Raw genomic sequence first — 26,284 nt, forward strand, 5'->3', positions numbered from 1 at the left:
AATGTTTGTCCGTGCCCTCATCCAAGTAGCTGATAACGTCCCGATCACATTGACTGCCCACGAGCCTCAAGTTGGCAAATCACTGTGCTTTGACAAACTGCTGACATTGTTGGGCGCTGTGAGTAAAACAGTTGTCCCCTCTTTTAATTGAAATGCCCGCATGTCCATTGGATTGGCCATGTCATCGCGAGTAGACAGTGAATGCTGATATCCCATCAAAATGTCTCCATCTGTGAAAGCTGATAAAAATGGTGATGCCGTTGGGAGCTAGCAAAGTGGCCATGTTACTATGCCATGACGAATTGGCAATGTCAAAGCGCAGTGACAAATGGATGTCCACAGTGTTCCTAACCCTTCAAATTGACTGGCCAGCCACCATTCACCACAATGAGGGAAGGGGAGGAGGTTTTGAACAGGAGGGAGTAAGAGGTGGTTGTGAGAGTGAGGAGTGAACGGGTATGGGTAGAGAATGCAGGGGAAATGGAAATATGAGCAGTGCAAAGGGTAGGGAAGGGTAGATGAAGAGATCAGGAAAGCAAAAGTGTAGGGAGTGAGGAAGGAGAGGAAAGGGAGGGGAGGAGAAGAGGAAGAAGAAAGTATAGGAGAGAGGGAAGTGCATGGGAGGAGGAGGAGGAGGGCAAGTGGGAGTGAGAGAAGAGGAACAGGAGTGAGTGAAAGATAGATCACCACCCTGGAGGTCCTTCCAATAACTTAGCATTTAACTCCAGGAACTCAATTCCTACCGATGTCACTGTACTTATATGGACCACGACATCTGACTTTTAACATTCTCAGTTAAGAATGCTGAGGACTCAATACAATATGTTCCACACCCTGGCAGATAATCATTTGGGAATCTCAATCTCGTTCACAGAACCTCATTTCTATTCTCCTAAATAACAAATCCTTTATCAACAAAGGTCACCCCTTCGAGCCAGATGTGGAGACTGCACTGCTGTGATGTTCCTCTACAATGTCATCTGCACCGCGCTATACACATACCCCGCTCCCCCCAAGGTGGTATACCTGTTGTTGATGGGGTTACCCACAGGGGTACACTGCACCAGCAGTTTAACCCCTTTCACCCTCCTGACTGTCACCTAGTTTTGAGTGTTCCTAGATTCTCCCATAGGTGGAAACACCTTCCCCACGCCTATTCCTTCAACGTTACCATCAGCAAGATACCTGCCCTCCTCCCCATCAGTGTTACCATCAGCAAGATACCTGCCCTCCTCCCCATCAGCAAGATACCTGCCCTCCTCCCCATCAGTGTTACCATCAGCAAGATACCTGCCCTCCTCCCCATCAGCGTTATCATCAGCAAGATACCTGCCCTCCTCCCCATCAGCAAGATACCTGCCCTCCTCCCCATCAGCAAGATACCTGCCCTCCTCCCCATCAGCAAGATACCTGCCATCCTCCCCATCAGCAAGATACCTGCCATCCTCCCCATCAGCAAGATACCTGCCATCCTCCCCATCAGTGTTACCATCAGCAAGATACCTGCCTTCCTCCCCATCAGCAAGATACCTGCCCTCCTCCCCATCAGTGTTACCAAGAATGGGATGTATTTCATTCAGGTCCATCTACCTTTCCAAAATGGAGAGTCACAACCTGATCAACCTCTCTTCATGAGACAACTGACTTGCACCAGGGAACGGTCAGGTAAACCTTCTCTGAACTGCTCCTGACATGTTAACAGTACATCCCTCAGTAAGCAGCCTGCCATTGCCACTGCACTCAATGAGGTGTCCCAACTCCGAGGCACAAGTTACCAGGTTTAAGAACCAATTCCCCTTGAAAAAAACATAGAAGATGGAACCACTCAGCCCCTTAATATTATGCCGAACTAACAATGCTTAACTAAAGCAATCCCTTCCATATTTACGTGTCTAGGCACTTCTTAAACTATTAATTGTTCTATGCATTCCACAACCGCTTTGGAATCAAAATGATCCAACCCCCAGATCATATGGAGAACTCTGCAACTTCTTACTGGATAGTGAACACACTTGCTGAACTGTATTTATGAAGCATCTTGGCGCAATGCATATGCCATCTGTGCCCCTCGATAGGGCTCGACAGAACACAGATCCTGGGAGGCGCAAGTGCCAAGGGCCCCGAAAGAGGTGGCAAAGGAAATCCGTGGATGGCTTGCTCACCTTTATTGCAAAGGAGTGTGGATGTTGTAAACCTGTGTGAGATATTGGTGAAACTGCACCGAGAGTACTGTACGCAATGGCCTGGGCCAAATGGCGATAAATAGGAATGGTACAGACGGACAGCTTAGTCGGTGATGGATGAGTAAGGCCGAAAGGTTTGTTTCCCTGCTGTATAACCCCATATATAAACTCAATGACAAAATTGGGCTGTGCTGTCATGCATTAGCCCCTGTATCTGCTCTGGCGCAATGCCAGGAATGATCTCCATTGGATGAGGACATCAATTCCAGTTGTCTCTCCCAGGACTTCTTCCTCAACTTCGAGGAAGAAGATCCCAAACACTCACCAAGCATTCAATGTTAAATCGCAGAAAGTCTTTTATCTGAACAAATTGTGTCTTCCAACCTGCCATGTAAACCAGGATCTAAGTCCCTGCACCCTCCGGGTTCCTGGAAGACGACCGATCGTACAGACTGGGCCGTTCCCTTGTTGTGATGGAGTTCGGGAGTTGTTACAGTTGGAGGGCCTCAGTGCCCCCTCTCTGGTCAAGTTTCCTACAGGGCTGTGTCCAACGTGGCTTTGTGCCCCCGCTCCATTGGAGGAAGGTGAAGTTGTGAAGGTGAGCAATGGATGCGTCTCAGGGCTCCGCCCCGGAGACACAGCTGGCGATCTGACTCCCGTCCGCCGCGGTGACCTCACTAGAGGACGTGGGCAAGCGATCTCCCCATGAGCAGTTGCGGGCCCATCGGTAGCAATCCCTGTAGAGAGAAGGGTCAGAAAGGGAAGTCAGTCAGGGTAGGAGAGATTCCTACGCCCCACCACACCTCAACTGCCTGGTCCCAAAACATCTGCCCCGAGTTGATGTTGATGGTTCGAGGTTAGTTCTAGCTCGGGCCTTATGCATGTGTGAAGGTGCAGGGGATACGGAATCCCTTGCCAGGGTGGGACTCTCTGTGAGCGGGGGAAGGAGAGGAGGAATGAGAGTGAAGCAGGGTGTGGGAGAGAAGGAGAGGGCAGTGTGGGAGAGAAGAGGTGGAGATTTCTGTAGCCTGCGCACAGAAAGCTCCCATGAACCCATGTTTTTTCCTGTGAGGAGTGGGGTGTGGATGTGGTTGTTTGTAACTTTTCCCATGCTGGTGGCGACTATCCATCGAGGCAAAGGAGCAGCTGCGTCCTGGATTTAGTGTCATCCCAGCATCTTCACCTCTGATTCCTCCCCTATTTCCTCCATCCAACCCTCCTTCACCCCTCCCTCTATTTCACACTCATTCATCTCCCTCCCCATCTTCACTCCTTCTCCCAATTCCCATCTGTTTCATCCTCCCTCTCTTGCCCCTCCCTATTCCCCCCCTCACCCCCGTTCACCTTCTCAGTACCTGCCGCTTTTGCGGGCCGTGAGCACCAAGTGCTGCAGTGTTCCATCGGGACAGCAGAGGTGGGCGTGGACGTGCCGAGGACGGCACAGGACGGGGCGGATTACCCGGGGCCAGTCTTCCCCCTCCGTGCGTGCACCTCGTCCCAGCACCAGGTAAGAGAAGAGCTCCTGTTTCACCCCAGGGTTCTGAGGGGCGAGGGGGGGGGGGGGAATGGTAGGAAGATGGGGAAGTGAAGGGGGTGAGGAAGAGTATGAGGGATCAGAGGGAGAGTGAGGAATGTGAGAGAGACAATGGTAAGGACATCGCTAAAGCAGAGTGCTGCAGCTCATTCTCCACCCTGCCAGCATAACTAATTTGGATGACATCGCCCGTCACAACCGTGGACATGGCTGCGCAGCAAATTTTGCAATTGTGTCAGTTAATTATTACTTCATTGGATATCGAGTCAACTAAGGCTGAGGACTGGTGGCATCCGTATTATATTGAGAGTATTTAGGTATTCCTTTCAACTGTGGCGTTGGCATCTAGTTTTCTGTTTGAAAGCTTCAGTTAACAGCCCTGTTTGGCCTAACTTTGATTGTTTTCTCTTCCCTGAAAATCTTGTTTACATTAAAGTCTGAACTATCAACCCACTTCAGTGTCTCTCACTCTTCCTCCCTCCCTCCAACACTTGTTACATTTCCAAACGTACTGACAGGAAGTTAACAAGCGCTACAGTGAAAATAAGGGAGCTAAATACTGCCATAATGAAATAGGAATTAGCTGACACAAGCACAACAGCCAAATTTGCTGCACAGCCAAGCCCATGGTTGTGACAGCCCTGGCCCACAAGCAAGAAAGGTTTGGGGCAGAGGCAGGGTTCCAGTGTTTAGGAACAGCTTCGCTGCCGCAAATTTACAGGGTTCGCCAGATTCAGACACTCTCCTGTGTGCACATGGTGTGGACTCCCCTGTGGCCTGTCTAACTGAGGGAAAGCAGTTGTTGAATTCTGCAGCAGAACAATGCACCGGCAGAACTCAGTGGTTTGGGCAGCTTATGAGGAAGGGAGATGGACAGGCAGCATTTTGGATTGAGTCTGGCTGGCCTGCTGTCCACTCACTTCATGCCCCCTTCGCCACCTACTGGCGGGTGAGCTGCACTACAAGTCACACAATAGCACAGCCCGTGTAGTGAGCAGTATGTACTGCAGTGGGAACAGTAATGCCATTTGTGGGAGATCCACACTCTGGAGAGAGTAACAGTGACACCGAGTGCTGGGAGGTCCACAAACTGTGGACATGCTCCGCCTATGTCCAGTGATGGGAGAGCCATGTCACAGGCTCAGCAACAGTGCCAATAACACAGGTGATGCCCATTCTTGGTTTCCTAGAGGACCTTCTGATGTGCAAATAGATACTGTATATTAGTTGTATATTCCTAATTCCACAAAGGCAGGTGTAGCTTTACAGGGGAGCAGGGACTCAGCTCATCCCTGTGTCCCTGCAAATCCACTCAGATTTTACACCTCACGCAGATATTGACGTGCACACACACAAAGTTCCAGCGGTCAGGATTGAGTCCAGAGTGCTGGGTCGGCAAGGCAGCGACACGAACCCTGCAGAGCCAGACAAACGGGCATTGCTGTGACCCTCGGGCTTTTAGATCCAGGTCAGAGCCATGAGTACTCACCCAGGAGAATGGCAGTGGATGGTAAGCTTGACTGAAGTTACATGGCTGCGGGACACTGCCTGCCAGTTTGGGACACGCCAGGTCGTGGGAACACTGTGTGAGAGAGAGGTGTGGGGGATAGGGTGGAGGGGAGAGAGAAGGTGCACGGGATAGAGATGTAGAGGACCGAAGGGGTGGAGTCAAGGAGGGGTTGTAAGTGTGGAGAGCAGGTGGTGAAATGGGCAAAGGGAGGGGGAAGAGGTGAAGTGGAGGGGGGGGGGGGGGTAGAGAGTCACAGAGGCAGCAGAAGATACAAATTACAATCATTGATCCACCATGCAGAAGGAATTTATTTTTACAGTGATGAATGTCCGAGAACTGCACCAGATTCAGATCCCTACTCACCGGGGCAAAGACATGACCGAGAGGCTCCTCATCTGCCTGTGAATGGGGATGGAAACAGATGAATGCAGGAGTAGATAGACATGATGCCTGTTGCTTGGGATGGTGGGGGCGGGGAGAGATCATAGGGATGGGAGGTAGGAAGATTAGGGACCTAAGAGAAGGGGTGAAACGTTAGACAGGACGTTACAGAGGGGAGGATCACAATCAGCTGGGACTCACCTTCAGGACGAGGTTGCGAGCCTCCATCAGAATCTGGTGGCCATCTCGGGTCCCGTTCTCGATCAGCACCTTGGGGTGGGGGAGGAAGGGAGGGATGGGAAAAAGCTCAGAGGCGATATCGAGGGCCCCAGAGAACCTCCCCCTACTGCCTTCACTAAAAAAAAATCCACCAACACCCAGTCCTGGTCCGGAGGCTCAGCCAGTCACCACCCACCTGAGTTCTGGGCTCACCAGAAACCCCTGCGTCTTCCTCCACAGGGTCTCAAGCACACGGCAACGGTCCGCACAGGTAGGCAGTTCGGACAAGGAGTAGGCAGACACAACCAGATCAAACTTCACCTGGGAGAGAGTTGGCCGGGCGGGGATGGAGGCGGAGGTGGGGCAGGAGAGGGGCAGAAAGAGAGTGGGATGAATTCAGAAGGTGAGATAGAGGGCGGGAGTTAAGAAGAGGTGGGCAGACAGTTGTGGAAGGGGTTGAGTTAGGGAGGTTTTTGAAGGAGGTTGGGAAATGGGGAAGAACAGGAAGAGAAAATGTTAGCTCTGTTCTCTGGGAGTAGAACTGCTCGTGAACAGGCTCCACTACTGCCACCACACCCCCTGCCCACCCAGACCACACACATATCACGTGCCCGCATTACCCTGCCGACTCCACACCCCCACCACCCATTTGGCTGACACAGTTTGGGTGTCCCACACTGTCGCCCCCTCCCAATGGCCTTCGAACCACCCATGCTTGTCAGAACATTCCCAATGACACAGACATCATCCAGAGCGAAGCCTTTTTCTGATCCCAAACTGCGATCTTCCCTTCAACCTGCTGGAGCTTCATATGCACAGTTACCATCCCAAACAAGAAAACTCCCCTCCCCCTCCATCTTTCCTTGGAGTTATAGAGTCATACAGTACAGAAGTAGGTCCTTTGGCACATCTAGTCAGTGCAGAACTACTTAATCTGCCTTCGCTCATTGTCCTGCAGCAGGACAATATCCCTTCATACGTCTACCATCCGTGTACCTATGTATACTCTCTTAAAACCAAGCTCACATCCACCACTTGTGCTAGCAGCTCATTCCACACTTTCACGACCCTCTGAGAAAAGAAGTTTCCTCTCACGTTCACCTTAAAGTTTTCATTTTTCATCCTTAACCCATGACCTCTAGTTGTAGTCCCACCCAAACTCAAAGAAAAAAGCCTGCTTGCATTAATACTAACTATACCCCTCAATTCTGTATATCTCTAACAAATTTCCCCTCAGTCTTTGGCATTCCAAACAATAAAGTCCTCAACTATTCAATCTTACCTTTTAACTCAGGCCCTCCAGTCGCAGCAACATCCTTGTAAATTTTTTCTGTACTCTTTCAATCTCATTTACATCTTTCCTGTACATAGGTGACCAAGATGCTCACAATACTGCACTAGGCCTCACTAATTTCTTATGCAAATTCAAAATGAAAACGCCGCTTCGGTACTCAGTACTTTGATCTAGGAAGGCCGATGTGCCAAATGCTTTCTTTAGCACCCTATCTACCTGTTACGCCACTTGCATTGAATTATGGACCTGTGTAGCCAGATCCCCTTCCTCCTCAGTGCCCTACGTTCACTGTGCAAGACCACCATCACCCACCACTCTCTGGCTTCTCCCACAAACCCAATTTATGATCTCATCTAGAATGCTGACCGACTGAACCTTCTTAACCAAACTCCCATGCAAGACCTTGTCAAATGCCTTGCTAAAGTCCAAGAAGACAACATCCATTGCCATCCATTAGCTCTCCCAGTAACATGCTTGAAAAAAAGTTTTGTTCAACACAATCTACCATGCAGGAAGCCATGCTGACTATCCCTAATCAGTCCATGTTTATCCAGTCCCTTAGAATAACTTCCAGTACATTTTCCAGTACTGATGTCAAGCTCACCAACTTAGTTTCCTGGTGTACTTTTAGAGCCTTTCTTCAACAGCAGAACAGAATACGCTATCCTTCAAACTTTCTGTACCTCACCTGTCACTAAGGATGATTTAAATGTCTCCGCTAGGACCCCTGCTATTTCCGTACTTGCTCCCCTTGTGGTCTGAAGGAACACCTTGTTGGACACTTGGGGTTTATCCACTCTAATTTGCCTCAGGACAGCAATGCCTCCTCTTCTGTAATCATCATAGGGTCCTTGGTCAATGACGCTTTGTATCACTTCTGTAAAATCTTTGGCCATCTCTTGAGTAAATACAAATGCAAAAGGTCCATTTACGATCTCCCACTTGGCCCCAGACATGGATTACCATTCTGATCTTTCAGAGGACCAATTTTGTCCTTTGAAATCTTTTTGCCCTTAACATACAGTATCTGTAGAAGCCCTTGGGATTCCCTTTCACCTTGTCTGCTAGGGCAACCTCATGCCTGACTTTAGCCTTCCTGGTTTCTTTCTTAAGTGTTTCCTTGCATTTCTTATACTCCACAAGTTCCTCCTTTCTTCCTACCTTGCTATACCTGCTATGCACCTCTTTTTTTTAAACTAGGGCCTCAATATCTCTTGAAGGCCAAGGTTCCTTCAGCCTGTAATCTTTACCTTTTATTCTGACAGGCATATTCAAGCATGCTACTCTCAAAATTTCAATTTTGAAGACCACCTATGTAACAATTACACCTTTCCAAGGAAACAGCCAGTCCCAATCCACACCTGCCAGATGCTTTCTGATACCTTGAAAATTAGCCTTTCTCCAATTTAGAATCTCAACCCACAGACCAGATCTATCTTTTGCATATTTATTTTGAAACTAATGGCATTGTAATCACCAGATGCAAAGACTTTCTCTCTAGAAACTTCTGTCTTCTTCCCAGTCACATTCCCAAATAGCAGAGCAAGTATTGCACTCTCTCTCGCTGGACTTCTATCCACTGATTAAGGAAGTTTTCCTGAAACTATTTGACATAGTCTATCTCATTGGGTCCCTTTACAATATGAGAGTCCTGCAGAAAATGCAGAAAAGTTAAAACCACCTACAATAACAACCTTATGCTTTTTTGCAGCAGCATGGGATCTCTCTACAAATTTGGTCCTCTAGATCCTGTGGACTGTTGGGTGGATTATAATATAACCCCCTGAATGTGGTCATACCTTTCTTATTCCTCAGCTCCACCTATAACACCTCACCAGACAGGTTCTCCATTCTGTCCTGACTGAACACTGAGGTGACATGTCCCTCCTCCTTTAATTCCTGCCACCATGTTGCATCTAAAACATTGGAACCCGAGGGTGTTGAGCTGCCAGTCCTGCCCCTCCTGTCACTAAGTCTCACCAATTACTACAACATCATAATACCACGTGTAGATCCTTGCCCTGAGCTCAACTGCCTTTCCTACTACTTACACTGAAGTACCTTGCGTTAAAACTCAGGGCATCAGTCGCACCATGCTCTACCTTTTGATTATTGACATTGTCTTGCGGTCTTACGAACATCTGTCTCCACAACCCCTCTGCTATCAGTTCTGGCACGCTGGTTTCAAATCCCCTGCAACTCACATTTAACCGCCCCCCCCCCCCCACCACCATGCAGCATTATCAAATCCTCCCAGCAGGATATTAGTCCCCTGCTAGTTCAGGTGCAAACTATCTCCTCTGTAAAGGTCCCACCTTACCTGGAAGAGAGCCCGATGAACCAAAAATCTGATCCTCTCTCTCCTATACCAACTCTTTAGTCATCTGCTGATCTGTAAAATGCTCCTATTTCTGGCCATATTGCCACGTGGCAAAAGTAGTAATCCTGAGATCACAAACCTGAAGGTTCTGCCCTTTAACTGAGCAACTGACTTCCTGAACTCAATTTGCAGAACCTCAGCACTTTTCCTACTTATGTCATTAGTACTGACATGGACCAGGACCTCTGGCTTAAGAATGCTACAGAATTGAATCAAAATCCTGGCACCCAGGTGGCAACATACCATGCAGTAATCTCGTTCTTGTCCACAGGATCCCTGTTCTGGTCCACCAAACTAATGAATCCTCTCAAATCACATCTCGCATCTTCTTTCCCTTCCTTTCAGAGTCACAGAGCCAGACTGCCAGAGACATTCCGCTGCTAAGTCATCCCATGCAAGAGTATCCAAAGTCGTATATCTGTTGTTGAGGGGGATGGCCAAATGGGTACTATGTACTGGTTGTTTAATCGTTTTCCCACTCCTGATTGTCACACAGTTTGCTGTGACCTGCACCTTGAGTATAACTACCTCTCAAATGTCCTGTCTATCACCCCCTCGGCCTCAGTAATGACATTCAGTTCCAGCTCAAATTCAGACTCCTTAATGTAGCATCTTAGAAACTGCAGTTCAATGCACTTCTCACAGGAGTGGTCAATATGGACACTGTCTTGCTTTCAAACATCCTAGAAGAAGAGCATTCAACTATCCTGCCTGGTGTCCCTACTGTTCTAACTGAGCAAACATAAAAACTGAAGAACAATAAATAAACTTTGGGGGAAAAATCTACCTACAGCTTTTCGCTTTCTCTCCCAAGTCTCTCCTCAATGAAGCACTGAAGAGCTGCAGTCTCAAAATCCTCACTCTAACACTGTCCACTCCAATGCTGACCGTTCTGCTTGCCCCTGCCTTATTTTAATTTATTCTAGCCAATCACTCCCGATTGCTGATTGGTCTCCGATTGGTCGCTGGTCCCTGTACCTTCTTTCTCCCTTATTCCCTTTCAGTCCCAGTGCCCCACTGCGCTCAATCCTCCACCCTCACCACCCCGAGCCCTCAAATGTCCATCGACACTGACAGAGATCCAGCCTCCAACACTCTTGGAGGCAGAGAATTCCCCAGAATCACCAACACTCAGGGAAGAACTTCCTAAGCCTTTCCAATGTAAATAAAACCTGTCTCTTTCAACCCTTTTATCGAGACACCACGGAAATAATCCCATCCAGACTCAACATGGCAGTTGCTCTGCCAGGGACCGCAAGAGCCTGCAGAGATGTGGACGCAGCTCAGCACATCACGGAAACCAGCCTGCCCTCAGTGGAGTCTGTCTACACCTCGTTGACTCAGTCAAGCAGCCAATATAATCAAAGATCCTCTCCATCTTGAACATTCACTCTCCTTCACCCCTTCCATTTGGCAGAAGACACAAAAGCCTGAAAGCATGTACCATCAAAGACAGCTTTAATTGCACTGTTATCGTACTATGAAATGGCCCTCATGGACAACAAATGGACTCTTGACCCCAAAGTCTACCACACTTTCTCTGTAACTGTAATAGTTTATTCTGCATTTTGTAATTGCTTTCCCCTCGTACAACCTCGATGTACTGATCTGGTCAAATGGACTGTAACGAAGGCATGCAAAGATTTTTTACCGCACCTCAGAACATGCGCCAATAATAAACCAATCTGCACTGAAGGGTAATGACGCAGTCATCACTCACAGGGACTGAGGGATCACCCATCCCTACAAGCTAGGGACAGGGGGACAGGTTGTCACAGTCAACCAGGATAACAGTAAGGGAGGGGGTGTGGCAGGCCCCTTGCCATTTGTAACCCACCTTGGGCGAGACAGGGAGGAAGTGCCGGAAGTAGACGCCCCTGCTGTGCTCAGTCTCCGCATCACTGCCCCCTAAAGTGAGGAGAGAATTGAGCGTCACTGGAGTTGCCAAGTGGGGAAGGGTGCTGGCTAGAAGGGGCGCCAGATGCAGGGAATCGGCAGAACACCACGGGGAGTGGGGAAGGAAAGCAGGTAGGCCGAGTGCAGGAGGCTGAAACCTGGAGGACTGTGCTCAGTGCTGGTTCTCTGCTAGCAGAAGGATGTTCTGAATGTGTTTCAGAGGATTTACAGACCACACTTCGAACAACACACACACAAAAACTGGCAGAACTCAGCGGGTCAGGCTGCATCTGTGAAAGGAAATAAACGGTTGATGTTTTATGCCAAATCCCTTCATCAGAACCCAGAAAGTCATAAACTGCGATATACAGAGGGAGGAAGGGGAAAGAAAAGGGGAGTGAGGAGAGGGGAGTGTAATGTAAAGTGTTACTTTACTTGCTTGTCAAAAGCCTCTCCCACTGTGCCAGTTGTTGATTACTGCAACTCTTTCCTACCGGCTGCCTTACATGCCTCAGCTCCAATGTCTGGCTCTGGGCGCATCAGGGGTATAAGAATAGCACAAGCGAGATACTCTCTAGCTTTCCATTGTCTCCAGAGTCTCATCTTCACACTTGAGGGTATGATCAGTGATGAATAACAATTGGGAAACTGTGCTGTAAGTTTTGAAGGGCACAGGCACACATTTAGATAAGTATCTGTTGAATGTTTAGTTTTGTAGTTAAGGGGGCATACTGAAATACCTGTTACTGAATGTATCCTTTGATAGTTTTTGAAATTTAGGGTGACTTAGATGAGTGTTTATTTGACCTAGATGTTCAGTCAAAATTTTACGGTTTCTCTGTAAATAAATGGTTAACGTGCTTATTTGTGGTCAGTGTGTTCTGTCTCACTTATCAAACTAGTAAACTTGCCTCCTCATATCATTTGGCACTGTAAACAAGGTTTGGAGATTGAATAGAATATCTTTTGTTATGTAAGAGAATGAACAGTACCAAGAGAAACAGTGTGAGCAGTACCAAGCCCAGGGTGGATTGACAACAGTGCGGGATTCAGGAGTATCGCATACCCACTAGCAGACGAAGGGACACCCGTAGACTGGTCAGGCAAGTTGGACTACCGCAGGGTGAAAATTGAACATCACATAACGTCCATACTTAAGGCGGCAAGGTTGCCCAGGAGGAAGGGGAGCCGGAGAGATGCATTCTGACTGACAGCCATCGTAAGGCACCAGCATGACACAATCACACAAAGAGGAGAGGAGACAGCAGGGCTTAAGAACAAAGTGGAGTTGCTGCATCAGCAATGTGTCAGCATGAGGGAAGTCACCCGGTTGGCACAGTTCCAGACCACAGAGCTAGACGACAAGAGTACGGAGATAGCCTGTCGGCTAATGGAGATGTAAACCTGGTCCTGTTTAGGTCCAAGCCTTAACACAGCAGGGTGAAGATCCCAACGCAAGGATGGGGAATGGGAATATCTGGCTGGTTGGTGAAGATGAAGGGAGGATAGAGTGGAGTCCTACAATTCTCCCTCAAAATGACTGTCCTCTCCCCTACACACCAGACCGTGTAGGCCAGGCCAGTTAACAAAGTTGCATGCCTGCCAAGAGGGGTACCCCTCCTCCCAGGAGGAAGATGATGTACGAGGATTAGTACAACTGGCCCTTTCATGACAACAGAGATCAAGGTGGTGGGGGGGTGTCACCTACCCGTCCTAACCCCGTGAGGAGCGCGTCATTTCACCTACAACCTCCCCCTATAATCAAGTGCGAGTGGTTTGAGTTCAGGAAAAACGTTGTGTGAGGAGCAGCCACACAGTGCTTCTGTGAGAGGGCAAAGTCTGTCTTTTGTTTGTTAAATCTATATCAGGTCTTTAATTAATCCTATGCTTCAGTGAAAAATAAGACCCATTGAAATAAGCTTTTAATCTTTTAATAGTGCTGTGCATTTAAGCGGCTTGGTGAATGTGTCTTTTCTCAAACAAGACAAAATCTGAAGGTGCTAGAATTAAAGAGCAAACACAAGGAAATCTGCAGATGCTGGAAATTCAAACAACACACACAAAATGCTGGTGGAACACAGCAGGCCAGGCAGCATCTATAAGGAGAAGCACTGTCGACGTTTCGGGCCGAGACCCTTCGTCAGGACTAACTGAAAGGAAAGATAGCAAGAAATTTGAAAGCAGTGGGGGGAGGGGGAAATGCAAAATGATAGGAGAAGACAGAAGGGGGTGTGATGAAGCTAAGAGCTGGAAAGGTGACTGGTGAAAGTGATACAGAGCTGGAGAAGGGAAAGGATCATGGGCCGGGAGACCTCGGGAGAAAGGCGGGAAGATGGGAGAGAGGCCTCCTGTCCCATGATCCTTTCCCTTCTCCAGCTCTGTATCACTTTCACCAATCACCTTTCCAGCTCTTAGCTTCATCCCACCCCTTTCTGTCTTCTCCCGTCATTTTCCATTTCCCCCTCCCCCCACTGCTTTCAAATCTCTTAGTATCTTTCCTTTCAGTTAGTCCTGACGAAGGGTCTCGGCCCGAAACTTCAACAGTGCTTCTCCCTATAGATACTGCCTGGCCTGCTGTGTTCTACCAGTATTTTGTGTGTGATGCAAGAATTAAAAGGGATGGCCTCTGGGAGATCCCACTTGTCCTGGCCAATGGAGCGTAGATGCTGGGTGAAGCAATCTCCCAGTCTACATCAGGTCTGTCCGATGCACAGGCGGCCACACCGGGAGCACTGAACACAGTAAATGACCCCAACAGACTCACCTGGAAGGACTGCTTAGGGCTCTGGATGGCAGAGAGGGAGGTGGTGTATAGCACTTATTCCACTTGCAAGGATAAGTGCCAGGAGGGAGATCAGTGAGGAGTGACAAATGGACAAGGGAGTCGCATAGGGAGCGATCCCTGCAGAAAGCAGGTGGTGGGTGGGAGGGAAAGATGACTGGGAGACAGATTTGCCAGAACAAGCAGAATCTCCCAGTGGCCACCCATTTTAATCCTACTCCCCATTCCCACATGCCCACTCTCATGATGAGGCTACACTTACACTGGAGGAACACCACCTTATATTTCCTTTGGGTAGCCTCCAACCTAATGGCATGAACATCAATTTCTCAAACCTTGTAATGCCTCCTACCCCTGCCCCCACCCCACTCCTCCATTTTCCATCCCCCTTTTCCCTCCCTCACCTCACACCAATCAACTTCCCAGCACTTCACTTCATCCCTCCCCCCTGCAGGTTTCACGTATCACCTGGTGGTCTACTCTTCAGCCTTTTTTCCTCCAGCCCAAAACTTTGTACTTTTTTTCCATAGATGCTCCCTGGCCTGCCGAGTTCCTCCAGCATGTTGTGTGTCTCTTCCTTTGTTTTTTGGAAAGTGTGATCGTTTTTCACAGTGGAATTTAACTGTTTATTCTAAGTTTAAGGTTCTGAAAGAAAGAGAAGTACAAACTTATAGTTCTGTCTATATATTTAGTTTGTAACTTTATCTGTTTTCCATGGAATTGGGTTTAGGGAATGACCCAGATTTCACATTGCCTGCATAAAAATCAGTTTAAAATGATGGAAATCTGTGCACCTTTATTCCAGATACGAGATGCCCACATTTCAGAGGGAAACGGCCATTCAGTTCATATTTTAGAAGACTGGGAGATTTAGGGAGCAATACTAAAAGTTGTTGTTTTTGCTAATAATGATTGCTGTATGTCTAAATACCCAGTGACTAACCAGCAGCCAGTGAGTTTGTGTCTCCATACGTACAGAATGGGAAACTGATGGGATGCTGACGGCAATGGTGATGATGCTGTCTTGTGGTGGAAGTTTCTGTAACACATTCCTGCAGATGGCATAACTACATGCAAACATGACTAATGTGTAAAACTGCTGGATTTGTACGAGGACTCCTAACCACACCACAGAAGGGATGCCAGTAATATTGATCCTTCTTGAAAAAGACTGTTGGGGTTAATTGTCCAGCTTCTCAGGTTTTGGATTTCTGATTTGGGGCAAGGAGGGAGTAGTCTATTTCAGCCATCTTCACCACAGAGTATGGTAGCAGCCTTAAAGAACATGAGCCTTGCTAACCCCCCGATGTGGTAAGTGCTTTAGCAGCTGGAAGTTCCCTTCATACGATCTGTTTAACTCAAAATTCCCACTCCAAAAGTAATTTTCCAACCAACAGGGAAGGTAAAGGAGCATTGGCATAGGCGATATGATGAGCACAGGTCCAACCGGTCAGTGGGATACAGTGACTGTCAGCAGGAATAGTATCCTGGGATAACTGTGTCTACACTGACTGGATGTGTGGCTTCCCCACGAGCTGGTACAGCTGTTGCTATTGCAAATATGTGGTGTCCTACGCACACCACCTCAGTGCATTGGAGGAACACCCTGCCCATGCTGGTCGATGTAGTAAGAAAGCTATAACAGAGGCTGAAACAATTTGGATGGACTTATGTTACTTGCGTGTGGAGAAAGGTGGCACTTGTGATATTACTGGGCAAGAGGGCTGCACCTACATTCCTAATGAGTCAGGGACATCATTCACCTGATCACATCCAACAGTTGATGGATAAGATGCTATTGGAGTGCTGTAGTACACTGGGGGGGGTGGGGGGTGCGACTATTGGGTTTGTTGTACTGCGGATTCTACTTGTGTTTCATGTAGTTTAGTGGGGTGTTCACCAGGGCCATACCAGTCTGAGAATTGTCATGGTGTTGCATCTATCAAGGGGTGGCATATAATGTGACCCATTGGAGGGATGCAACAGCTCTTTCCCATTGGTTGCCTTGCGCGCTACAACACTGGTTCTGGATGCCTCAGCGATAAGAATAGGATGTGCGAGAGACTGAGTGGATTTCCTCTGCCTCCAGAGGCTCCTCTTCACACTAAGTCCGCAACCAGTGCTGAAGAACCATTGGGAAAGAATACTGCAGAAATAGGAGGGTCTGAGCTAAGTACCTGTTGAATATTTAGTTTTATAGTTGTATACCTGGGAGAAACTTAATGAAGTACCTGCTGAGATTGAAGTGCTATAAATATTTATAGTGTTGTTGATCTTGTAATTTAGAGTGGCTTGGATGAGTACTTGTTTCACTGAGGTGTTTGGTCAAATGTTTTACTGTTATTAATTTAATGGTTAATGTGCTTATTTGCAATCAGTGAATCCGCCTCCCCAGAATAGGCAGGGATAGAGGAAATGGGAGAGGACAGTAGGGTGGAGAGGAGAAAGAGGGGTTTTAGTGGAATAGTGAATAGACAGTGAATAGGGACAGAGGAGGAAGGGGGAGAAATTAGGGCAAAGAGGAGAGGGGCCACTGTGTAAAATTAAGTGGGTTGTACATTTATGACAGAAATGGGGGAGATATTTTCTCCCAGAGGGGTGAGTCATTGAAACCCTCTTTCCTGTGGGCAGTGAGAAGAGAGTCTGGGATGTCCGTAATGCCAAAGACAGATCCACCATAGATGACGTGGGTTGAGAGTAATGTCTTGGGTCCATGGCAATAGAGCAGGCTGGTGGGTGGGAGAGGCTGAGGAGCTCAGAGAAATTTGGAGAGGTGATACCATGGTTGACATTGGTGCAGAAGGATTGTGGAGGTGGGTTTGATGGGTACCAGTATGGATCAGATGGGAATTAATGGTGGGGCGCGGGGGGGCGTCAGCACAACGATCCCACCCACCTACCTCTCATCAGGAAGCCGGCCAGCTGATGCATGGACGGGGAGGTGTCCACACAGACGATCTCGTGGAGGGAGGCACCCCAGGCGCTGCGCCCGGCCCTGTGTGGGGAGGACACTGGCATCAGAGGGAGACAAAACACAACAACAACAGATGCAGAAGGAGTGGGGGTGGAGTGGGGTAGAACAGAGACAAAAATTTGAGGAGGGAAGCAACAGAGAGGAAAGGAGAAATCAAGGCCCAAATACAATTACAACATGCTACATGAACCGGTCCGAGTTTATCCAACACGCCATTGCTTAGTGGGAGATCCACATCCCTTCTCTCCACTCATCCACTTTTCCACCTCCCTCTCACTTTTATTCTCAACCCCTCTCTACTCCTTTCCTTCCTCCCTCTTCTCACCCCTCCACTCCAACTCCCTCCATTCTACACTCTCTGGTTCCCTCTCTGCTCCCCTTCCATCTTGCTGGCATTGCTACAATCAGAGGCTCACCAGGCAACTGTTCCAGCGCCCGATCCAAAGTCCAGGAGCGTACGGGGCTCAAACTCAGGGACTCGCTTCTTAATCTGAGAAACAAAGAAATGTCACAGGTCAGACCCAGGGTGAAGCTTGCTCCTCACCATATCATCACACTCTCTCACAGGGTCAGACACAGGGTGAGGCTCCCTCCACACCGTCCCATCACACACTCCCAGGGACAGGGTCAGACACAGGGTGAGTCTCCCTCCACACCATCCCGTCACACACTCCCGGGGACAGGGTCAGACACAGGGTGAAGCTCCCTCCACACCGTCCCGTCACACACTCCCAGGGACAGGGTCAGACACAGGGTGAGTCTCCCTCCACACCATCCCGTCACACACTCCCTCGGACTGGGTCAGACACAGGGTGAGGCTCCCTCCACACCATCCCGTCACACACTCCCTCGGACTGGGTCAGACACAGGGTGAGGCTCCCTCCACACCGTCCCATCACACACCCCCAGGGACAGGGTCAGACTCCCTCCACACCGTCCCGTCGCACACTCCCAGGGACAGGGTCAGACACAGGGTGAGGCTCCCTCCAGACCATCCCGTCACACACTCCCAGGGACAGGGTCAGACACAGGGTGAGGCTCCCTCCAGGCCGTCACGTCACACACTCCCAGGGACAGGGTCAGACACAGGGTGAGGCTCCCTCCACGCCGTCCCGTCACAAACTCCCAGGGACAGGGTCAGACACAGGGCAAGGCTCCCTCCTCACCATATCATCACACTCTCTCACAGGGTCAGACACAGGGTGAAGCTCCCTCCACTCCGTCCCGTCACACACTCCCAGGGAGAGGGTCAGACACAGGGTGAGGATCCCTCCGTCCCGTCAAACACTCTCAGGGACAGGGTCAGACACAGGGTGAGGCTCCCTCCACACCGTCCCGTCACACACTCCCAGGGACAGGGTCAGACACAGGGTGAGGCTCCCTCCACACCGTCCCGTCACACACTCCCAGGGACAGGGTCAGACACAGGGTGAGGCTCCCTCCACACCGTCCCGTAACACACTCCCAGGGACAGGGTCAGACACAGGGTGAAGCTCCCTCCTATGGGGAGCCGCAGCACAGAGATCAAAGAGCCGCGGGTTGCCGACCCTTGTCCTAGAGACTGTTGATTCCTGAGTGCCTTCGTACTGCCCCAGCAACAGAGCAGTCCTTTTCCACCCTGCTGTTTGAGGGGAATTTGGACTGTCCGCAGCATGCTCCAGTTCTTTTCGGGAACCGGAATGTTCAGGTGGCCAGCCCAATGGATTCTGCTGACACTGCAGGAGAGGGAAACAGTTTCCATCCAGGTACACTACTCACAAACACTGCTACCTGTATTTCTTGCTTCAGGCTGTTGTGCCACCACGTGGGATTGAGTTTAAGAGCCAAGAGGTAATGTTGTAGCTATATCGGACCCTGCTCAGACCCCACTTGGGAGTACTACTTACAGTTCTGGTCGCCTCACTACAGGAAGGATGTGGAAACCATAGAAAGGGTGCAGAGGAGATTTACAAGGATGTTGCCTGGATTGGGGAGCATGCCTTATGAGGTTGAGTGAACTCAACCTTTTCTCCTTGGAACAATGGAGGATGAGAGGGTGACCTGACAGAGGTGTACAAGATGACGAGAGGCATTGATCACGAGGGTAGTCAGAGGCTTTTTCCCAGGGTTGAAATGGCTAGCACGAGAGGGCATAGTTTTAAGGTGCTTGGAAGTAGGTAGAAAGGAGATGTCAAGAGTAAGTGTTTTTTTACGCAGAGAGTGGTGAGTGCGTGGAATGGGCTGCTGGCGGCAGCAGTAGTGGCGGAGACAATAGGGTCTTTTAAGAGACTCCTGAATAGGTACATGGAGCTTAGAAAAATAGAGTTATGGGTAAGCCTAGGTAGTTCTAAGGTAAGGACATGTTTGGCACAGCTTTGTGGGCCGATGGGGCTGTATTGTGCTGTAGGTTTTCAATGTTTCTATACTCCTGGGATTTGCAGACCTCTAGGGAACTAGACAAGGGTGGCTGCCTCTCTACCTTTGGACAACACCCTGTTTTAGGCGGTGGAGGCAATTCACTTTGTGCCCTGGAATAACTCTGGAACAGTGCTCGGAGGCCAAGGAAGAATTGGTTGGAGTGGGCAGTATTTTGGACTCTGAGAAAGAATTCAGGAAGCCAGTCTTCTACCTGAGGACTGATAATTTGGTGCACCGGACTCTCAATAGGCCGATCAGTCAGACACACATCTTTGCCGATAGAGATAGTGACTGGTCCTATGCGACGGATCATCCTCGGGCACATCAAGCCCTTCATTCCCAATAAGGCCCTCCTTCCCTATCTAGTCCTTCTGGGACAAGTAAGATCAGAGATCAGTAACGTCAGGCACAAGTTTAAGAGACACACCCAGTAGTGTTTCCAGCACCAGCTGCCATGGGAGGAGGAAGATGAGGGCCAGCTCAAAGGGGTAGATTACTAGGTGCACTGAAGCTGAGTGCCTGTGGTACAATGCGTGCAGGAAGGTAGAAAACTTTCGAAGGGACTGTCCCAACACCCAGCCCAAGGAGTCTACCACTGCCCCGGCCCTTTCTTATCCTTGTGCCTGCTTCAGCCCCTATAGTTCGGGAGGGGGATCCAGAGGGTAGCGAGGGTGTGGCAAGAAACGGGGAGGAGACCGAGGGGCGGGAAGGCGATGCAGAAATCCAAACACCTGGGGAAGAAAGCCCCTGAGATCGTGGAGCTCATGCCCATCTCTGTCCCTTGTACCAAGAAACCCACTTCCCGTGAAGGTCGGAGGGAGACTGAAGGAAGTGATGGAGTGATGGAAGTGAAGGATGCCGCTGGATTGGTGGTCCCTGTACCTGCATACTCCTCCGAGCAGATGAGAAGGAGTTCTTCTCCCAACAGGGGAGAAACGTGGATGCAGGGGATTCATCGGAGGCGGTGGGAATCCCGATGGAGTTTGGCTCAAAGCCTGAACTGCTTGTTGTGACCTCGAGCCTTGTGGTGGACAGAGTGTGTGTAGGGGATGGTGTTGCCCCTGATATGGCAATGGAAAGGGTGCTGAAGCACTCCATCAAGGACCTATTTGTTTGTGGCTCCTTAGAGACAGGTACACAGGTAAAGATGGCAAAGCAGCGAAGAGCTTCTCTCATTCTCAGTATCCAGCTCCCAATGAACCCCTAGAACCATACATGTCAAGGTCCACCTTGGGCCTGGGCCTGGCTCCTGAGGTGAGGGACATACTCACCATGCTGACACAATCAACCCTTGGTTCACAAGGAATTCCTGGGAGTAATCCCTCATTGTAGTTGTTCCTGGAGGTAGGGCTGAGTGGAAGGTGAATTCAGCAGGTGTGAGCAAGGTAGCTGCTGCACAGTGTCTGCTGGTACTCATGGGGAGGAATTTAGGGTCTCTCTGTGTAGTGAGGGGATAGAGGGAGCCTCATTTGATAGTGAGACAATGGACATCATCACCCCTCCAGAAAAGTCCGTTGATACCCGTTGAAGAGATCAAAGAGTTTATTCTCATCTCTAAGGGTGAGGAGCATTGGCTGAAACTAGCCTCCCTACGCTGGTCCAGCGTGCAGAGGTTGGTGAAGTCTTTGTGTGTCATCCTCGGACAGAAATAGAAGGAAAGGAGAACGTTGTCTGGGAGTGGTAGGCAACAGCTTAAATCCTTCATGCATGATCAGTGTGGTAAGCAATCTCACTCCTTCGAGGGACAGCAGGTCATAAGGTGGCTTTGGCCCCACTCGAGCACGGAGGAAAAGAGCATGCTTTCTCTTGTTGGGGACTGATGGGTGGAAGGTGGCTCTGCTCTCACCGGGAAGATGCCGATGCAGAGGCCCAGAGTACTTCTGATATGAAGCTCACCGTACCTACTCTCAATATGAATAGCAGCAGGGGTTCTCTCCGCAGTTTAACAATCTCTCAGTCCTTCGGGACTGGAGATATGGGGTATGCTTCCTGCAGGAAACTCATACCACACCAGGAGCCGAGTCCACTTTGCTCCTGGAGCAGAAGGGAGGGGTCTACGTGAGTGTCCTCAGATCCAACTTTAGTTGGGTGGCAATCTTGTTGGCCCCAACTTTCCAGCCAGAGATCATAAAAGTCCAGGAAATCATTCCCAGCTGTCTACTCCACCTGGTTGTGCACCACGCAGGGTGTTGCGGGTGTGCCTGTTCTGTCAAGTGCCCACTCTGCTACACTCGATCAACCCTGGAGACTGCATCATTCTCAGGGCAGATACGCCCTATAGTACCTCGCCTGGATGACTGGTCTGGTCTCCAACGTGACCCACCATCAACAAAGTTAAAGGAGCTAGTGGGCTCCTTTGACTTGGTGGACACCTGACAGAATCTTCACGCTGATTATCTTGCCTTCTCGAGAAGACCTAGACAGGAAGGTTCTCATACAGACCGCCTCTTCATCTCGCGGGCGTACTCTTCCATGCGGCCAGTGTTGTGTTGAGAGCATTACTTTGTGGATGGAGCTTGCTGCTCGGCACTCGTGGGTGGGATCCGGGTACTTTAATAACTGGCTGCTGGAGAACAGCCAATTCCGGTATTCATTCCGAGTGTTCTGGATCACCTGGAGGGTGAGCCGGGAGGATTTTTGCTTCCTACAGCTACGGTGGGATGTGTGCAAAGCACTCACCCAGTTTCTATGTCAGGAGTACACTAGGGGGGTCAACAAAGAGGCAGGGCTCTGAGATTGAGCAGCTTGAGAGAGAGTTGTTTGACTTAAACTTCCCTTCTTGGTCTGACTGCTGGAGACCAAGTTATGGCAGGAAGACCAGAAGAAGAGCACAGAGGATTCTGTAGCTTGAGCAATCCCGAGACACGTACATCTCCAGCAACCAGAGACTAGATGCAGAATTTCGACTGTGATTCACCATTCTTCTACTTGTTGGAGAAGTTGCAGGGAGTCCAGAAATAGTTGTTAGAGATACTGGCTGCCAATAGCTTCTCTAGTAAGGATCCTGAGGGGATCAAGAAAGAATTCCGCTCCTACTATGTCTCACCGGATCTGTCCAGTGTGGACAGTGCAGTTTAAAAGGGTTTGCCGATCACCAAGCTGAAGGATTCAGAGGGTCTAGACACCCCCTGACAGCTGCCTTGATCCTTTTACAAAAGGAGGGTGACCTCCACCTATTGAAGAACTGGCACAGAGTACAAGATCTTCGCCTGGGCTATGGTGAACCATCTCGCCCCTGTCTTGGGCCAGATAATCCACTCTGACCAATCCTGCACAGTCCCAGGACAGTCCATTCAGGGGTTGGCCAGAAGAAACTACAGCCTAATCAAAGATAGTGGAAGCAGACAAACACTGGTTATCTTTGCTTCCTCTCCCCCCCCCCCCCCCCTGTTTTGTGGGCTCTGAACTGAATCTTGCTCTGGGATAATCTATTCAAAGCAAGTGAATGTGGACACAAGGAACTTCAGATAATACTAAACCTGAGAGCATTCTCAGACAAGTAGTTATTTGTTATATAAAGAGCATGAACTCTTAAACGATTCTTGCTCTAGAATAATCTAATCAGAGCAATTGAATGTGGATACGAGGAGCTTCAGGTTAAAGGCTGATAAAGGCTTTTTTAATCAGCTTTTTTAAAATCAGCTTTAACCTGCTAAAGGCTGATTCATACTTCTGCATCAAATGAACGCTGTAGGTACGGCGTAGCCGCATAACCTATGCTGTACCATTCGCCAAAGCCTGACGCGCACCTCTCCAAAAAATACAACTGCGTGTCGCGGCGACGCAGACCGCAACAACTGTGATTGGTCTGCTTGATAGCACCACATTTCCTCCTGTCTATAGGCATGCTGTGTGTACACTGATGCAAAATAAATGGTTGGAGACGATGAACCAAATCGTCAAATCTACTTGCCGACATCCGTAAATATTTGAAATGCATCTCCTCGTCCATATCTCTCAGTGGCCGGACAAGCACAGAAAGTTCACCCTCCTCCTGCCTCAATCCGTTCAATGGTCGTACATACCATCTCCTCCGACGTCTCCTCTCTTTTCTGCGTTGCAATAATTTCAATAAAAGTAACCCTTGTTCAACATTTATTAGCTCCAACTCAGTCACCATTGTTTAGTGTACATGAATAAACTCTACACAGTGGTGTGGAAACCAACTAGTGTTTTGGTGGTGAATTGCAGAGCAACACAGACACAAAAACGCACAAGTATAAATGCTCACAACAGCGCAGGCCATTTACCAAGGCTCTGGAGTAGGCAGAAGTATAAATCAGCCTTAAATCTGAGACCATTCTTGGATGAGTAGCTACTTATTATGTAAAGTGCCAAACCTGCCAAAGAAACGATCTGTAATCTTAGCCGATTCGATCTGGGTTGCCTCATTTAACTGGTTTGGACCAGTCAGAGTTGAAAGACTCAAATGCACAAGACTGGGGTGGGAAGAACCATGAAACAATGTTGGTTGTAGCCCAGTAAGAAGGTGACCCGGGTAGGTCAGGTGACCTTGAAATGGAATGGAGATTCACCAGCTCAGTTGCTGAGGAACACAAAAGTCAGGAGCTCCAAATACGCAGGGGCGGTAAATCTCCAGCAACCAGAGACCAAGAGACAAGGAGGACCTCATGGACCCGTGGAGATCAGGACTGTGAGGAACGCCTGGCCAGTGTAGACTCCTTTCAAGGTAATACCTTTTTGTGTCATTAACTGTTCATGGAGAGCCAGGGATTCTAGTAGGGTGCACACAGGTAGTTAGCTTGTGAACCCACGTGCTTTTAAATTGTCAGTAAATACAGATTCTCTGTGTCTCACTGATCATTATTACAAGGGGTCATTCCTGTAACACAGGGCAACGTCCACCTGACTTGATCCACCTGTTCCACAGACTCAGTCCTGGGCAGCGTTTCTATCCTTTGACCAGAAGGCGTCTGACTAGGTAGATCACAGTTTCATGGTGGCCACTCTGCAGGCATTTAGATCACACTTTGTGGCCCGGATCGGCTCTGATATTCTGCCAAACAGTGTTTCCTAAAGGCCAGTGACTGTTGACAGCATCCACCTCCTTTAACAGAGGAGTACGTCTGGGACACTCCACATCTGGCTAGTTGGACACCATCTGCATTAAACCATTCATGTCTCGCCTTTTTCTGAACTTGGTAGGTCCGGTTCTGCACGTTGTCCTCTCAGCCTACGCCGAAAACGTGCTCCTGATAGTGGCCAAACCCAGTGACCTGCAGAGGATGTCCAAGTGCCAAGAAGTTTTCCCAAGTTCTATTGGACAAAATGTTCCAGACTCATAGTAGGTCAGTCTGAGGAGATGGGACTGTTTACATGAAGCACCATGCATCTCCTCTACCCGGAAGTGTATCTGAATCCCCCTGGGACTAGCTGGCAAACTAACAGGACCTAATGACAAAAGTGATGGCCTGGCTGGGGTACTGCTCAGACCTTCTCAGCATGCTTTCCTGTCAAGCCAGAGTTGTCGTCATAAACCAGCTGGTGGCCTGCAGGTTGTGGTATCTGATGGTCACCTTGGCCTCACTGGGTCTCTTTCTCACAAGGATGCAGAGGAAGTTAGTGGACTTCTGTGGCAATAGGAAACAGGGTCTTTGGAGCAGTCCTGAGTTTTGCCAATGGGAGACCGGTTGCAAGTGTGCATCCATACACATTTGGCAGCTCTCAGCCTCAGGACCCTGCAGATTTCTGTATGCCGAGTACCCTCCCAGGTAGAATGTGTTGGTGACATACTTTCTCCGGAGGGACTGCTGTCTTTACAAAGTGCTGTGACTACCCCCAGCAGGCGAAAGACATGCTGCACTGCGAGGGCTGTCCAGCTTCTATCAGGACATGCTAAGCGTCTTGAAATACAAGACCATAAACCTGAAAATTTACCTTAGGGAATCCTGCAAAAGGGCTGCAAAAGTCAATTTCCACCTCAGATTTTTGAATTTTCTATTTAGAAAATAGTCTACCCTTTTATTTCTTCTACCAAAGTGCATGATCATACACTTTGCAACACTGTACTGTATTCCATCTGCCACTTCTTTGCCATTCTCCTAATTTGTCTTAGTCCTTCTGTAAACTCTCTACTTCCTCAAAACTACCTGCCCCTCCACTTATCTTTGTATCATTCACAAACTTTGCAACAAAACCATCAATACTGTAATCCAGGTCATTGACATAGAATGTAAAAAAGTTGTCCCTACACAGACCCCTATGGAACACAATTAAGTCACCAGCAACCATCCAGAAAAGGATCCTTATTCCCACTCTTTTCCTCCTGCCAATCATACACTGCTTTATTTATCCTAATATCATTGCAGAAATACCATGGGCTCTTAACTAGTTAAGTGGCACCTTGTCAAAAGTGTTCTGAAAATCCAAGTACACAACATCAACCATTTCTCCTTTGTCTACCCTGATTGTTATTTCTTCAAAGAATTCCAACAGATTTGTCAGGCAAGATTTTCCCTTGAGGAAACCATGCTGACTACAGTCTATTTTATCACATACCCCGAAACCATATCTTTAACAATTGACTCCAGCATCTTCCCAACTACAGGTCTGACTAACTGGCCCATTGTTTCCTTTCTTCTGCCTCTCTCTTTTCTTGAAGAATGAAATGACATTTGCAATTTTCCAATCTTCCAGAACCATTCTGGAATCTAATGATTCTTGAAAGATGCCTCTACAATCTCATCAGCCACCTCTTTCAGAATCCTGGGGTG

The 26,284-nt window shown here is 48.9% G+C and overlaps 1 protein-coding gene across 2 annotated transcripts in view; it reads right to left on the reverse strand.

Annotated features, from left to right (window-relative positions):
• Positions 1-2,091: 2,091 nt before the first annotated feature.
• The window catches only part of mettl17 (methyltransferase like 17), a 34,239-nt gene continuing 10,046 nt past the window's right edge, over positions 2,092-26,284 (reverse strand). Inside the window, exons 4-12 of one of the 2 annotated variants that reach the window (XM_059951591.1) lie at positions 17,570-17,643; positions 17,080-17,174; positions 11,339-11,409; positions 6,041-6,148; positions 5,810-5,878; positions 5,591-5,626; positions 5,207-5,299; positions 3,539-3,723; positions 2,093-2,920 (exon numbers count right to left, since the gene is read on the reverse strand). In XM_059951591.1, the coding sequence (XP_059807574.1) occupies positions 2,800-2,920; positions 3,539-3,723; positions 5,207-5,299; positions 5,591-5,626; positions 5,810-5,878; positions 6,041-6,148; positions 11,339-11,409; positions 17,080-17,110 (714 nt within the window). In that variant the 5' untranslated portion in view covers positions 17,111-17,174; positions 17,570-17,643 and the 3' untranslated portion in view covers positions 2,093-2,799. The other variant, XM_059951593.1, reaches the window with a different exon arrangement.

Source organism: Hypanus sabinus, chromosome 26 (genome assembly GCF_030144855.1).
Source record: "Hypanus sabinus isolate sHypSab1 chromosome 26, sHypSab1.hap1, whole genome shotgun sequence".
NCBI classification, from domain to species: domain Eukaryota; kingdom Metazoa; phylum Chordata; class Chondrichthyes; order Myliobatiformes; family Dasyatidae; genus Hypanus; species Hypanus sabinus.